Source organism: Eptatretus burgeri, chromosome 6 (assembly GCF_056783735.1).
Source record: "Eptatretus burgeri isolate ZD-2024b chromosome 6, Ebu_testis_v1, whole genome shotgun sequence".
In the NCBI taxonomy this organism is placed as follows: Eukaryota; Metazoa; Chordata; class Myxini; order Myxiniformes; family Myxinidae; genus Eptatretus; species Eptatretus burgeri.
The window spans coordinates 31,289,366-31,305,874 of NC_140966.1; the positions used below are offsets into that span (position 1 = coordinate 31,289,366).

A 16,509-nucleotide genomic window follows, 5' to 3' on the forward strand; every position below is an offset into this window, starting at 1 on the left:
GATGCATTGAAATCCCCCATGATTAGAAGATTATCTCGCCTGTGGCACTGAAAAACCACTGACTTCAGCATGGCATAGAATGCGTCCTGGACAGCTGGACGCTGGATGTTGGCATGGCATAGAATGCGTTTTTCACGGTGAGATCACTCGCCTCAGTCGGAGCAGATACAGAGACCAGGGAAACGACACCCAAAGAGTGACGAATCCTTAGTCTCTTTCGCTCATTGACCGCTGTTACTTCAATTATCATTGGAGTCGACTTATTGGACACAGCCACAGCAACTCCTTAGGTATGGTAACCATCAGAGCGACCAGACAAATTGTAGGTGTAACCACTCACCATGATCTGGTCTCTGAACCTCAGAGTGCTGCAATACTGATGTTCAAATACTTGAGCTCGGATTATAACAGACAGGTGATCATCCTCTTTGGGATAGGACATTCCAGGCACCCACCCGAAGGGACCGCCTCAGGTTAACCCAAGGAGACGCCATCTGGTAGACGACTCCTCGGCACCACCCCGACACAAACTACCACAATCTGACCCAGCGGTTACCCCGTGGTTTTCCTCCTATCAGTGTGGTGGTCCCAAAGGCTTTGCCCCAATCCCGTCGTCCGGTGAGCTCAAAGTAATATTCGTCTTGATAAGTAACATATGTAATATAATGCAGGTGAATGTTGTATTTACTTAATATTAGTGTCTCGAAAAATAACATATTAAAATAATATTACAGACCACATGCCTCGTCTCGAAAAATAACACAGGTGTAGGCCAATTAACTTGGTGTGTGATTTTTGAAGGTGATTGGTTGCACCTGAGCTAATTTACAATTGCCGTTATAAGTGGGGTTGCACACTTATCGAACCAAGATATTCTAGTTTTGTATTTTTAATTAATTTTCTGATATTTCTAGAATTTGTTTTTCACTTGGAAGTTGTGGGTTGCGATGTGTGAATAAAGGTGGAAAAAGTCTGTTTTAATGCAATTTAATTCCAGGTTGTAAGGCAACAAAAGGTGAAAATGTTGAAAGGGGGTGTACACTTTCTATATCGGCAATGCATGTGATTGTGAAAAGGCTTGTAAGAATTGTTGCTGGGATATTCAACGATGAGGCATTGACACTGTGTAAAATATTGTTGACTTGCTTTTTGGGATTTAGAAGTTCATTTCATTACAGTCCACTGTTGTATGCAAGCTTTGTGGTCACCTCCTTTGGGTGGAATATTTTTTTCTGGAAGTAATTGCATTTGGAAACTGTAAAACTGTGACTTTTTAAAATACAAGCTTTCATGTTCCTGCGTGTTTTTTTGCAGGCATTGTTCAATTGCCTGGCTCTCCGCCGTCTTACAGTCTCTGACAATGATATCTCTATCCTTCCGCTGTCTGTTTCCAACCTTGATAACCTCTGTGAGCTGGATGTGAGCAAGAACGGTAAGGGTGATGGAAGTGGAGAATTGGATGAGACTGGATATTCCAGACAGTGCGTGCTCAATGTTTGGTGGTGGGGGGGGGGGATAACTTAAAGCATTTCGAGGCTTCTTTGGTTTTTTTAGAAAAATAAATATATTCGTCTGGTCACTACATTAAGGATGTTAAAATGCGTCACACCTGTGAACAGAATGGAATGAGGTTAAATGGGTTTTGAAATAAAATAGCAGGTCGGTTGAGCCATTTTCTTGATGCAGTTTGGACTTCATCATATACAATCAAAAGAACAAAGTGTAGGTAATGCCTCAAATTTCAAAACTGCAATGAAGAGTTGTGTGGGCAAGCTTCATGGAAACGAAGGCGGTGCAAGATGTGCAAGAGCCAATACAAAGTCTGTGAAACTTCTGCATTGCAGTTGTAACTAGAAGGGCAATTGGTAGATCGCATACCTCCGCCACGTAATGCCTGATCCACGAGAACATATCGGGCTCAATCAATACATTTTTGAAATATTAGGCTATGTATCATTTTTGGCCCAATCTCTCAATGGTGAAGAATGTCATTACTGGTCCGATCTCACAATGACGAATAATCATACAGCACAATACAGTGCCTTCAGAAAGCATTCACACCCCTTGACTTTTTCACATTTTGTTGTGTTACAGACTCGATTTAAAATGGATTAAATTTATAAATATTTTGTCACTGATCTACACAAAATACCCCAAAATGACAAAGTGAAAACATGTTTTTAGTAATTTTTACAAGTTGATTTAAAAATGAAAAGCGAATTGTTGTGCGTCAATAAGTATTCAACCTCTTTACAATGACACTCCAAATTTAGCTCAAGTGCATCTAATTTCCTTTCGTCATCCTTGAGATGTCTTCAAAACTTGATTAGAGTCCACCTGTGGCCAATTCAATTAATTAGACATGATTTAGAAAGAAACACACCTTTCTATGTCAGGTTATACAATTTCCAGTGCACGTCAGAGCAGAAACTCTCCCATGAAGTCCAAGGAACTGTTCATAGAACTCCGAGATAGAATTCTGAGGAGGCAAAAATCTGGGGAAAAGTACATACAATTTCTGGAGTGTTTAAAGTTCCCAAGAATATGGTGTGCTCCATTATTAGAAATTATATAGAATGTGGAACTACCCAGACTCTTTCTAGAACTGGCTGTCTGACCAACCTGAGCAACCGGGCAAGAAGGACCTTGATCAGGGAGGTGACTAAGAACCCAATGACCACTCTCACAGAACTACAGAGTTCCTTGGCTGACTTGGGAGAACCTGCCGGAAGGGCAACAGTCTCTGCAGAACTTCACAAATCTTGGCTTTATCGGAGAGTGGCCAGATGGAAGCCACTCCTGAGAAAAAAAAATGCATGACAGCACACCTGGAGCTTGTATTAAGGTTCTTGAAAGACTCTTAGAGCATGAGGCAAAAGATTCTGTGGTCTGATGAGATGAAATTCAACTCTTTGGCCTGAATTCAAAGTGCTCTGTCTGGTGGAAACCGAGTACAGCTCATCACCCATCGAACACCATCCCTACCATCACGAAGCATGATGGTGGCAGTATTGTTACGAATCTGGAACCCATCGCACACAACAGCCAGAGTCCTTATGGATCAGTTATGTAAGTGTGTGTTTCTTGTTAGGGGTCCCGTCCCTTGTTTAATGGATAATTAAGTGTACGTGCGCTGTGAAGTTGTTTTATTGTCAGGTCTTTAAATATTTAGATCCGACAAACCAACCACCCTGCCATTCCCATTCACTGAACTAGCGCTTTACAGCGCGTCCCAATCACAACTCCTCCACTGAACTAGCGCTTTACAGCGCATTCCGATTCACTGCACCTCCACTGAACTAGCGCTTTACAGCGCGTTCCCAATCACAACTCCTCCACTGAACTAGCGCTTTACAGCGCATTCCGATTCACGTCTCCTCAACTGAACTAGCGCTTTACAACGCGTTCCCAATCACAACTCCTCCACTGAACTAGCGCTTTACAGCACGTTCAGATTCACGGCTCCTCCACTGAACTAGTGCTTTACAGCACGTTCCGATTCACGGCACCTCCACTGAACTAGCGCTTTACAGCGTATTGTGATTCACGACTCCTCCAATGAACTAGTGCTTTACCAAGCCCCCCTTGCTGTTCAATCAGGGATTGAGCAAACAGCGCATCGACACACCTGATCCCTGTCCAACCAAGCGCGCACAGACCGTCCGACACTGAGGCTCCGCCCCGCTCAGGGAGTGGCTAAAAGACCAGGCTCCCTTTGAAGGGTTGTTCTGGTGTTCGGGTTCGTGCTCATGTTCGTGTTGGCGTTGGAGTCTGGTTGTGTGTCGGAGCCTGAGGAGGATCCTGGTACCTTCGTCCTTGACGCCATGTGGAAGCTGTGAGTTTGAGTCCCGCCACTGAGCCAGATCGTCGAAGACCGCACGAGGTGGACAGGTCCAAGTGCAAGCTCTGGTCTCCAGCTCACCTTTCCTCAAACTGGAAGACTTCAAAAAAGACCTGACAGGGTCCATTTCTTTAGGTGTGTGTCTGTGTGTTGGCCCGTCTCGTAAGTAGAACTGATAACTGCTTTTGCTCACTGTATATTGCCTGATATTCGGATAACTCTGCCCTTACGTGCTTCCCGCCCCGATAATTTCTTGTAATAAATTTCCCTATTGTTGAATGTCCCAGCTCGTTCCCTGTCATTTCTTTTATTGGCTTAGCACGGTGCGTGTTGAGAATTGCGAGACAGTAAATTGTCCATTTCGACCGACAGCCCTTGGTGACCATCCGCTCGGGTTACACACGGTTCGAGCACGGTAATGGCTCGTCCCGCTCGAGGTCTGTCGAGGGTGTGAATTCCCCGGGAGCTTTGCCGCGTGGGTAATTAGGTATATTGAAGTTTGGCAATTAACCCTACCGCACGTGGTCGAATTATTGGCGATTTATGCTCCTGTAAGGGACCCGTGCCTTTCGGACTTATCTGAGGGTCACGACCTAAATTCCGGTGTGTTCGGTGGAGCCGACTCTACGGCCCCATCTAGCGGTCGTGCTCGCCACGATACCCGCCCCCACAACAGTATTATGCCATGGGGATGCTTTTCAGCGGTAGGAACTGGGAGACTTGTAAGGATCGAGGGAACAATGAATGGAGCCAAATACAGGCAAATCCTTGAGGAGAACCTGCTTCAGAGTGCAAAATACCTTAGACTGCGGTGAAGATTTACGTTCCAACAGGACAAATCAAGCATACTCCCAAAGAAACACTGGAATCGCTTCACATCAACAGCGTGAAAGTCCTTGAATGGCCCAGCCAAAGCCCAGACTTGAATCCCATTGAGAATTTGTGGAAAGACTCGAAGATTGCTGTTCACTGATGTTCCCCATCCAACTTGACAGAGCTTGAGAAAGTCTGCAAGGAAGAATGTGAGAAAATCCTCAAACCCAGATGTGCAAAGCTGATACTGACATACCCAAGAAGACTCAAAGCTGTAATCACTGCCAAATGTGCTTCTACAAAGTGTTGACACGGGGTTGAATACTTATTGACGCAAGACATTTCAGATTTTCATTTTTCATCAATTTGTAAAAAAAATTCTAAAAACATGTTTTCATTTTGTCATTGTGGGGTATTTTTGTGAAGATCGGTGACAAAAAAAAATCTCAATTTAATCCATTTTAAATTCAGGCTGCAATGCAATAAAATGTGAAAAAGTAAAGGGGTGTGAATACTTTTTGAAGGCACTGTATTTCAAAAAGTTATGGACAAACGAAACTTTGTGGATGAGTTGGGTAGGTGACAGGAACAAGCTGATTGTATTTTGGACGAGGACAACATCCAGATGCAGATGTGGTCTTTCAGTAGGCTTCAAAATGCAAGCTGTTCAGCCTGGTGGAGGTATGCACTCGACTGTCATTTTAATGTCCTGATTCAACGTGTGCACTGTCTGATACTTCTATGAACGTTTTAATTAATGTACATAGTATTGCACTGTGACTACATCTATACCTTTCAATTTGACATTTAGACCTTTCAGACCATTAAACTTTTCGACACTTTTACATCCTTTCGACCATTTAGACCCATTCAATCCCCATGACCTCTTTAGACCTTTGACCTTTAGATTGTTTGGACATTTCATTTGCAATTGATGCCCATTCATTTTGTAAATAATGTGCAAACTCCACCTACCCGGAGAGTGGGTTAACTGCTATCTCATCTATATCGTTGTGGGAATGTCTTCTCTCGGTTAACCTTGCAACGCATAATGATAGTTATTTCCATAGTGCATGTTAAGCATAAGCATGAGGTAAAATGACGATATTTACCTCCACCACCAAAGGTGGTTGGAGGTTGTTTTCACCCGTTTGTTTATTTGTTTGTTTTTGTTCGTCTGTGAGCAGGATATCTCAAAAAGTTGTGAACGGATTCGGATGAAATTTGGCAAATTGATTGGACTTTGGTTAAGATCCAGATCCAGAAACTATCATTACCTCCACCTCTGAAGGTGAAGGAGGTTGTTTTCTCCCCTTTCTGTCTGTCTGTCTGTCTGGTTGTTTGTGTGCAGGATATCTCAAAAAGTTGTGGATGGATCTGGATGAAATTGTGTACCGGTTCGGTGTGTGACAAGGATGAACTGATTAGATTTTGGTGAAGATCCGGATCCGGATCTGGCTCCGAGAATTTTAAAAGAGATTCTTCACCATTGAGAGATTGGGCCAAAAGCAATATAAAGCATGATATCTCAAAAAGTTGTTGATGTATTTTGATGAAACTTGGTGGACATGGGTGTGTGACAAGGAAGAATAGATTCGATTTTGGTGAAGATCTAATTCCGAATCCGGATACGAGAGTTGTTTAATTTTCTTTTAATATGATTCTTCATGATTGAGAGCTCAGGCCAAAATATAGAATTTTTTTTTTCTTTGGTCATTGTATAGCATTATATTTTAAAAATGTAATGGGCCCGATACGTTCTCGTGGATCAGGTATTACGGGGTGGATGTATGCACTCTACCGTGTGCCCTTCTTGTTTTTAAAGTGCTTCTTCACCATTGAGAGATAGGGCCTATTTCAAAACTTTGTGGACTTGTGACAAAACGTGGATGATTTGTTTAGGTGATAAGAACAAGTTGATTCGATTTTTGGTTCAGGTCACGATGCACATCTGGCCTATTGGTGGGATTCAAGACGTTCAGCTTAGCGGTGGTATGCGCTCTTCTGAGTGCTTTTCTAGTACATTATGTGCCCCGTAGGGTTCGTGTTAAACGGCCAGCTGTTGAGACCTTATTGTGTAGTCTGTTCTTTGTTCTTGATTCTTGATTCTTTCCTACCACCTCCATCAACTGCCAGTCTGAGAGTGGGGGATTGCCTCGTGGGGGTATGTTTAAACATTGCCTGCAGGAAGCTTTGATAACTGTCATTTCTCCAATTTGTGCCCTCTTTCTGGCTCTTACTGCACATGTCCTCATGCTCGGTATCCTTTCATTAAGTCTGATTTTTCTTTTTTTCTTTCATTCATCTCATCTGATTAGTGTAGCTTCCCCTGTTGGTTCATAGCATTATAATTGATGATTGTGGTTGGTAATGTATTATTTTATAATTCAATTTTGTTCATGTCGGCCTAAAATAAATTATTTGTTAATAAATAGTGTTGTTATACATTCACTTCTGTGGTGCAATTTGTGTCTAAATGAAACCATTTTAGAGGTTACCGTAATAGTACTGATATCCACTTGACCTGATCAGCTGTCTGTGCTTGCAATTGGTGTAGTTGATCGTCGAAAAATCGTGCAAATTATGATACAAGCATCAAATTTGGCATTTCTGTTCTGCAGGGCTTTCTGATCAAATCTGCCCAATTGGCCATTTGAAATACAAATTTTGAAAAATTTGAAAAAAAAAAACAAAAACTTCAAAAAAATTTGAAGTCACACCTCGCTGAAATTCTTGAAGCGCAAGTGAACAACCCAGACAGAGAACCAAGGGGAGATGCAGTCATCATTGATGGCTCAGTACTTATCAATGCCCTACCTCCACACACTTCAAAGATATTTGATGACTATGCTGAAGAAGACATCATCCCAAAGGTGGAATCCTATGGTGCCAGGTACGAGAGGGTGGACGTAGTGTTTGGTGTGTAGAAGAAGTCAAGTCTGAAGTCCGAGGCAAGGTCGAAAATGGGGCAAGGAATCAGAAGAAGAGTGACAGGAACCAGTAAGACCCCAAGTAACTGGAGAAGCTTTCTTCGAGATGACAGCAACAAGACTGAGCTGTTTCACTTCATTGCGGAAAAGATGTGTGAAGCACAGACGACAAGCACAGTCATTGTCACAAAAGGAGAAGATGCCATTAGCAACACAAGGAAGTCACTGGATGCTGTGTCTCCATGTTGTCATGAAGAAGCTGACACTCGAATATTTGTACACGCCAGGGATGCAACGATGGATGGTAGCAAGTCCATTATCATTAAGGCTAATGACATGGATGTGCTAGTCATAGCAATATCTGTACTGCCATCCTTACAGGAACTAGGTCTTGAGAACATGTGGATTGCCTTTGGCCAAGGAGCCAAGGTGCGATGGATTCCAGTTCATGAGGTATTTCTGCAATAGGGCCTGAGAAAGCTGGAGGGATCCCATACTTCCATGCGTTCACTGGATGTGACGTCGTGTCTGCCTTCCGCGGTAAAGGGAAGAAAACTGCATGGCAGACTTGGAACGTCTTTGATGATGTTTCTGAAACATTCACCAATCTCAGCCAGCATCCAACATTGATTCATGATCTTGACTTTTTTGAAGTTTTTTTTATTTTTCAAAATTTGGATTTTCAAATGGCCAATCAGGCAGATTTGATTCGAATCCCCTGGAGAACAAATGTGCCAAATTTGATGCTTGTATCATCATTTGCACGATTCCTCTCAAAAATTGCTGTTATCTGCCCCCACTAAATTTCAGAAGTTGAAAACTACCGTCCGGAGATGCGTGATGAGATCTAATAGGTTTATTGACATCTTCTCTCGATTGTTTGGCTATCTGAAACAAAATCCTGACAAGATGAGTGATGAGGCATGAGAAATCTCTGCAGATCCGCCATTAGAAGTGTTCGTGTCGATATATTGTTATTGTTACGTTTCATTCGTTTAACTTCAGTTCAGCAATGTGAAACGCAAGTTTGTTGAAAAAGCTTTTCTTGTTGCTCTTAAGTGTAATTTATGCTTCCTCTACAAAGCTCATAAGATCAGTTTTAATGAGCATGTTTCCCACTGCATCAGTAAGGGTGATCAATTGGATGTAAACTCATCAGAATTCCTTGGATTACATGGTTACCTAACTTGCTGATCAATGCTCTGGAAAAAATATTTCACTTGCACCAATAGACTGGAGCGATCCATGTATCAATTTTTTTTTCTTTCCACAGTTAGTGTTGCATCTTAGGAATAAATATACACCTCACCCCTCACTTCCTACCTCCCACAAAATGCTAATCCACGGGGTTTTCAGTGCTCTGTCCTCTAAATGCTGAGCATTATGCGAGGAAGCAGCGGTACCCTTTATTTTTTGTTTTAATCTTTTTTTTTCCATCACCTCCCCCCCCCCCCACTATGTCATGTTACCCTTGCTATGTTGCAAATTGAATTTCCTCTTGTTCTCATGAGCCTTTGGCTTTTAAAGCTGTTTTTCCTTTCACTTTTGAAATGTGCGTTGCAAATGTGAAATTTATTTGATGGATTGGACCTTTTGCTTCTGGACGAAATAAATGATGGTCAATCATATTGTTAGAGATCACAAGTCCTTCCTATTCCTTAACTTATTAAAATTCTCGATTCCTTTGATTCAACACCATTTATCTGCCTTGTCTCATTCCCACATCTAGGAATACAGGAAATTCCAGAGAACATAAAGTGCTGTAAACAGTTAAGAACCCTGGATGCCAGCGTCAACCCAATCATTAAGTACGTGCTCATGTTTTTGCATTGCCATTTGATTATATGTTTATTGAATGCTTTTTGTTCATAGCATTACACAGACATTTAGAAACTTTGTGGAAGCATTGTCCATGTGTGACAGTTCTCATATTGAGGCATTTTGGCACAAATCCACCTGTCGTCATCTCTTGGACGAGGCATAATAATGGATATTTTTTTGTTTGTTTGTTTTTTTTGCTTTTGCACTCAAATTGATTTGTAGATTGCCTTTAGCACAAATCTGGCTCTGAATGTATTAATGCTGATTTTCTACTACAATGGATAAAATCAGCAGGACATTCATTGAGGTATGCTAACCACCATGGGAAGTAAGGGGAAGCTGCCATTTTGGGCGTTAACTTATTTTGTAACGTCAAAGGGTTAATAGACGTTTTATCTTCTCTTGCTTCCAACGGCAGTTGGCATTCCTCAATCATCGTCCTGTTGATTTGATCCATTCTACCGGTTTGCCGATGCAGATCGACGCAAGCTAGCATTTTCCAGGAAAACTGGTTCTTCATTTTCCATTCCAATCGTTACAACTGCTTCAACGTCGTGTATTGATGTTGTGATTAGTTTGTATTGATGTGTTATGTATGATAATTTTAGCTGTGCCCTTTGTTAATGCAGTCGCAGCAAGAGGGCTTAGTTTAATTGTTTGGTAATGACAGACTGAAATTTTGGGATTTTAATCTGGCTCGAGTTCAACCTGATACATTTTTGGCTGCTAACATGGTCTGTGAATTGTGTTGAGGTTGACAGTTTGCAGTGCATTGTTATGCTTATTTTGGCTATCATTTGTGTATGTGCTCATGTTTTGTTCACCCAGGCTTCCAGAGGGCCTCACGCAGCTTACCAACTTAACAGAACTCTACATGAACGATGCCTTCCTTGAAATCCTACCTGCCAACTTTGGGAGGTGAGCTGCTATTGTTTTTCAATTAACCAAGTATTCCACCGTGATGGGTGTGAGTGCGTGCGTGCATGTGCACCAGTTCGTAAAAGTACATTTTGTTCTCCCACTTTGATTCACTTAATGATGAAACACGATGTTTTGAAATCTGAACTTTGTTGATTTATATTCTGCACAACGTGTGAGCTTCACTTTATTATACCTCCACCAATGAAGTCGCCAGAAGTGCTGTGTTTTTTTTTATTTTTCCGTCTGTCCGTACATGTGTGCATCCATCCGTGATATGTTTTCGTTACCTTGATAACTTGGGAGCGGCTGAGGGGATCCAAGTCAAACTTAGTACAAGTATGTAAAATGATGCAAAGATGAACTGATTAGATTATGGGGTCAATAGCTCAAAGGTCATAGGGCATGTCAGTTAAAAATCTGATGCATGTGAAAAGATGTAAGGATTTAAATCAAACTTGGTACAAGTATGTATAATCTATACAAATAAAAGGCAGTGTGTGCGTGTGTGTCTCTACGAATGGGGTCCTCCCAGTGCAGGCTCAAAGCATCCACCTTCATTTCAGTAAGGGGAACGTAGTTCCGGGGAGCTTAAGGGATGGCACATCGTCCATCCATCCGCAAAATACTTTCAACTTCTTCTCTAAAACTGTATATACGATTTTGATGAAACTTTAGCACAACCTTCAGCACCGTGTATGGAGCAAAGTTTGTTCATGGCATTACAAAAATCAGTCCCTAAGGTGGTTTACGGGGGTTGCCCCCCCAAAATAGGTATATGCTATCTTTTCAGAAACTACACATGCAATTCTGATGAAACTTGACCACAACCCTCATCACCTATGGTGTACCAAATTTTGTTCATGGTATTAAAAAAAAAAAAATCAGAATCTAAGGAGTTCTCGGGGGTGGGGGTGGGGGGAATTGCCCCCTAAAAGAGGTATTTGCTTTCTTCTCAGAAACGACACACAATTCTGATGAAACTTCACCACAATCTTCATCACCCATGATGTATCAAAGTTTGTTCATGACATTAGAAAAATTGAGGTCTGAGTGGGGGGTGGGAGGTTTCTCCCCAGAATATGTATTTGCTTTTTTTTTCTCCAAGACGACACACAAATTTTCAATGATATTTGACCACAACCTTCATCACCCGGGACATACCAAAATTTGTTCATGGCATTAAAAAAAAAAATCTGGGTCTAAGGGTGTTTACAGGGGGGTTTCCCCCCAAAAGAGGTATATGCTTTCTTCTCAGAAACTACACATGCAATTCTGATGAAACTTGACCACAACCTTCATCACCTATGGTGTACCAAATTTTGTTCATGGCATTAAAAAAAAAAAAAATCAGAATCTTAGGGGTTCTCGGGGGGGGGGGGTGTGGGGTGAGGGGAGTTCCCCCCTAAAAGAGGTATTTCCTTTCTTCTCTGAAACCACACACAATTTTGATGAAACTTGACCACAACCTTTATCACCCGTGATGTACCAAAGTTTGTTCACAGCATATTTTATTTTAAAATTCCATCATTATTTACTTTCTTCTTCATTATATATTTTGTGGATCATCCATGCCTACCAGTGGTTCCCTGGTTATCTTATCCAGCCACTACCAGGTGAGCACCCATGGGTATTGCCCCTATGTTTGTTTATTATTGGCCCCCCACCCCCCATGCATCGGGAGATGCGGTTTTGCAACCACGTGTGTCTGTCCGGGCCGTAATATATTTTTTTCCATTTGAGCTTTTTTCAACAAAGCTCTATTATGAGAATTTTGAGAAGACAAATTAAGAATTTGGTCAAAGGGTCAAAGGTGTCATTTAGGATACGGAAGAAGTCATCCCAATACAACTCGCATGGACTTTGCATTTTCAGATGCTTTCTAGTTTCTTTTGCCAGAGGAGAGGGTCTGTCCTGTCTGTCCACAAAAATTCTGAGGAACCCATCAACCTTTTAGACCCCTTAGACCCCAAAGACTCTTAATGTGGTGCATAAGGATGGTGTACAAGTGTACATGGTGTACTGTTTCAACAGTACTGAATTAATTTAACCCTATTCAAGCTGGAGAGGAGGGTTTTCAAATTCCCTTCTTCCCCTGTAGAAATTTCACAATTTCTCTGTAACCCTCACAAATTGCCAAATACTGTTTCATGATTTTTTTTTCTTTCTTCTGAAGTCTTGTGCATCTTTTGATACCAAAGTTTGCAAAAAAGTTTGTACAAGTACCTCACCATAGGTAACACCCTATCACTTGTTAGGATTGGTGCAATATGATGCAATAAAAAACGACAATGCTAGCAACTTCTTCATTTGATCCCCGATTCTATGTGTACTTGATTTCATGTCAATAGATTACCCAGAGTGGACCTGAGGTGCCACGTGCCAGAGAGTGTACTCGGAGGAAGCCAGAGAGAGCTTCTCCAGAATAATTAAAGTTAAAGGTTTGATGTAGATCAATTGGTTTTTTTTTATTCAGTGAAGTAGTAAGTTGTTGATCTCCATTATGCCTTGCTTTTCCAGGCTCACTGCTCTGCATGTATTGGAATTGAGGGAAAATCACTTGTCTGCACTGCCACAGTGAGTCATGGGTGATTTTTGAGCATGCTGCATTTAAAAATAAAAATAAAAATTTGAGGCTTGAATGGCCGCACATTGCTATTAAGATCATGGAAAGTTTTTCTCTAGCTCAGACCCTGCATTGCTCTTTTTGTTGGAATTGTCATGGTACCATATTTATGACATACCTTTGCATTGTTCCTTAAATATAGCCACAAATCTGGCAATAGTCGAGCCCTCTGTGAAGCATGAACGGTGGTTAAGCGAAAATATCTAATGTGTGTCAACTTTATTATTGAATCCTGAATATCTATGAAATGCATATTGCGGATAATGCCCATTCACACTTAATCCAAAAGGTGATTACCCTTCAGGTCAATGGGAGCGCTGACTGAGCTGGAAAGGTTGGACATCGGTAGCAATGAGTTCCGTGAATGGGTGAGTTATGTTGAGTCTTAATGTGGTGATGAACTGTTGATGTTGTTTTGCTTCTTTGGCATTATGCCCTTCCTGAGAAATCATTGTCACCTCGGTTTGTTCAGTGTTGTGGAGATCAAATATAAATATTGTATGAATTTGTACATATTGTTACGGTTGTGGAATTTTGCAATACAGCAGAAAGGTCCTCAGGTGAGATATATCGATAAGTTCATGTGAAGTTAGCCGCCCACACCCGTTGTTTAGAGGGAATATTTGTGATTCATTCGGGCTGCGACGCTTTAGTTAGCCGTTTTTCTTTATCCAACGTTATTTTGAGCCACCATTGCCACAAACCTCCACGCAAACAACAACCGCCACCAACTACGCCACAACACCCACCACGCTCACACCACCCCCACAACAATCACCAGCATCTTCGCCACTACGCCTACTTACGAACACCATCCTCCGCGGACCACGGTAAGATGGTTTCCGCACCACGGAAACCGTCAAAGGATTGGCAGAACAAAAGCACTTGTGAAGCCTGTGGGGTTTTTTTCCCGCCATTTTTCCCCACGCTTGGTGTGAAGGGGAGGGGTGGGGCAGCTCGCTCCCGATTGGTGGATGCGCGGTGTGACGCGATCAGGGAGGAGGAACGCCCCTGTCGAGACCTTTCTCGAAACGCCTCGAAGAGGGGTGGAGCGAAGAACGGGGCGGAGCGACAGGGCGGAGCCCCGTGCTACAAAAGGGGGGGGGCGGACGAGGAGAGTTCAGGGCACCCTTGATCCCTTTGTACATGACGGTGTGGTGAGAGAGAGAGAGAGAGAGAGAGAGAGAGAGAGAGACCAAGAGAGAGAGAGAGAGAAAGAGAAAGAGAAAGAGAAAGAGAAAGAGAAAGAGAAAGAGAAAGAGAAAGAGAAAGAGAAAGAGAAAGAGAAAGAGAAAGAGAAAGAGAAAGAGAAAGAGAAAGAGAAAGAGAAAGCTCAAGCTCCTGCTCGAGAGTTCCTGGTCGGAGGGTCAGTCGGAGTCGGTGCGGTCCCGAGACCCCACTGGTGGGACGGAGCGTCTGCCATTCCCCTCTCTCGGCCCCAAGTATCGACGGTTTCTTCCCCCCCCCCCCGTCCGCACCCGAGATAGTGCCGGAAAACCCCGTTCGTTCCCCAAAACCCCGTCCGTGGCGTCGAGCGGCCAACACGTGCCGGCGCGAAGCACGAGCTCACCGACCACGCCGGAGTAGCTGAAAGCTGAGGGCGCGGGAGAAGGACTCAGTGCGCAAAAAGGGAAGTCGCCACTTTTGTTTCTTTGGGTTTTGTGTAAATGTGTGTGTGTGGCGCCAGTCCGTCAAGTTTGGACCTGCATAAGTGCCAGTGTAATTATTATATTCGGTTGTAGCTCTGCGTTTCGTTCTTGCTTTTGTTATTGCCTCTGTATACGTGCATGATTAATTGTTGCTGACTGGAAATACGTGCTTCCGTGTGTCGCGCATTAGAAGTGCTTGTCCAATTGTTCCCCCGTTTCGCTTCGTCCTTTCCTTTGTTGAATCTCCATCTTGCATCACGTAAGGGATTGATAGTGGGTTTAAAACACCCGGTAACTAATCTGAACCGTCAAGGTCGACGATAACTCCGCTCGGTTATCCCGGTAGCACGGAATGAGTCGCTTAAGCGGTTTGTGTCCGGAGTCGACCTGTGGCGTGGTACAACCCCTCGGTAGGTTACCCGTGCAAGTACTTGGGTATATCGTCTTTCGGCGATTCACCCTATTTCGTGCGGGTAGAATGCGGACTGGGTTGTGGTGAGGTTAAACCCCACCCGTGACGAGCTCCTTGGTGATAGTTCCAAGAGGGTCACGACTGAATTGTCCGTTCCGGTGGGCGACGCGGTCGCCATTCGAGTCAAGCGGCCGATCGCATGCCGGACGGGCCAGAATTCGTAACAATATATAATGTGTTGAATGGGAATAAATTAATGCTGACATTGTAATGCTAAAATACACCAATTGTATGTACGCATGTATGTATGCCCATGTATACGTACGTTATATAATCTATCTCCATCAAATTTTGCATACATATGGGGGTACCTCTGAATGAAATATATGTATGTCTGCTCTATATCCATTGGATGGACAGTTGGCTTGACACCAACCACAATTGTAACCTGAAAATGATAATACACCTGCCATTTTGGTGCTAGTTAATTAGTAAGCTGTTTTGGAAGTGTCATATCGGTATTCATAATCGCCATGCCATCCCTGTAAGTTTTTCCATTCAGTGTAAAACAACCTAGACAACTGTTAAAAGGATCATCAAATATGGAAAGGTTCGAGCTGATGGGCATCAGGCCTTGTGAAGGCGACTATGTATAGGCTTCAGGCTTCACTCTTCAGGCCTCTGGTGTCAGCTGAGGGGCCAGTGCAGTTTGAGTTATCAGAGCTATATGACAATGATCTATGATGCATGTCCATAAGAATTTGGCATGTTTTTGCTTCATGTCTGTAATCTGAGTTATTTTTTTTTATTTTCTGGAGCAATTGAAGCAGCAGTCCATTGCCTATACACTGCCCAAATAAACGATGTTTCAGAACGTGTTGCATGCTTGGAATAAGATCGCTTATCAGGTGCGTATTCTGCCAGTGGACACAATTAATATTGGCCACTTATAGTCCTGATGGTGGGTGAGATGACACGGATGAAAGGCAGAGTAATATATGTATGCAGAAGACCCCAACATTCGTGTGGTACAAGTTCCTGGAATGAATCGGCGGTTCATGATTCATGCGGAAAATGTTTTAAATTTTACGACCGCCAATGCACGATTACAGCTTCATTAAAAATCCTTACAAATAAAAAACAACAGCAGCAGCAGGTGCTGTTTCAATTTTAATTTTATTTTGAAGATACTAGTACGTGCCCGTAAAAAAAAAAAAAAATTCCAACCGAGAGCAACAAACAACAACCACACAGGCCGTTTCTTCGCTCTCGCGTGCCCGTACTTGCGTGGCGCGGAAGTTCGCATATCACAGTTACGATGATTCGCAATTTAGGTTTTAATGGCCAATTATTCAATTAGCGCCAACGTATTTTGCCTTTTCGCAATGTCATCGCAAGGAAAAACAAAAATAGAAGAGAAGAGAGAAAAAAAATTACTTCCTGGTTCGGAGCACACCAGCACTCTGATGTTACCGAAATTTATGCACCATCTCATATGA

At 42.7% G+C, this 16,509-nt stretch overlaps 1 protein-coding gene across 6 annotated transcripts in view; it reads left to right on the plus strand.

The window, feature by feature from the left end:
* Positions 1-16,509, plus strand: part of ERBIN (erbb2 interacting protein) — a 261,007-nt gene that overhangs the window by 161,208 nt on the left and 83,290 nt on the right. For 5 of the 6 annotated variants that reach the window (XM_085884469.1, XM_085884468.1, XM_085884467.1 and 2 more), the window contains 5 exons: positions 1,315-1,432; positions 9,314-9,392; positions 10,234-10,323; positions 12,844-12,900; positions 13,254-13,317. In XM_085884469.1, the coding sequence (XP_085740595.1) occupies positions 1,315-1,432; positions 9,314-9,392; positions 10,234-10,323; positions 12,844-12,900; positions 13,254-13,317 (408 nt within the window). The remainder of the gene's footprint in view (positions 1-1,314; positions 1,433-9,313; positions 9,393-10,233; positions 10,324-12,843; positions 12,901-13,253; positions 13,318-16,509) is intronic. The other variant, XM_085884471.1, reaches the window with a different exon arrangement.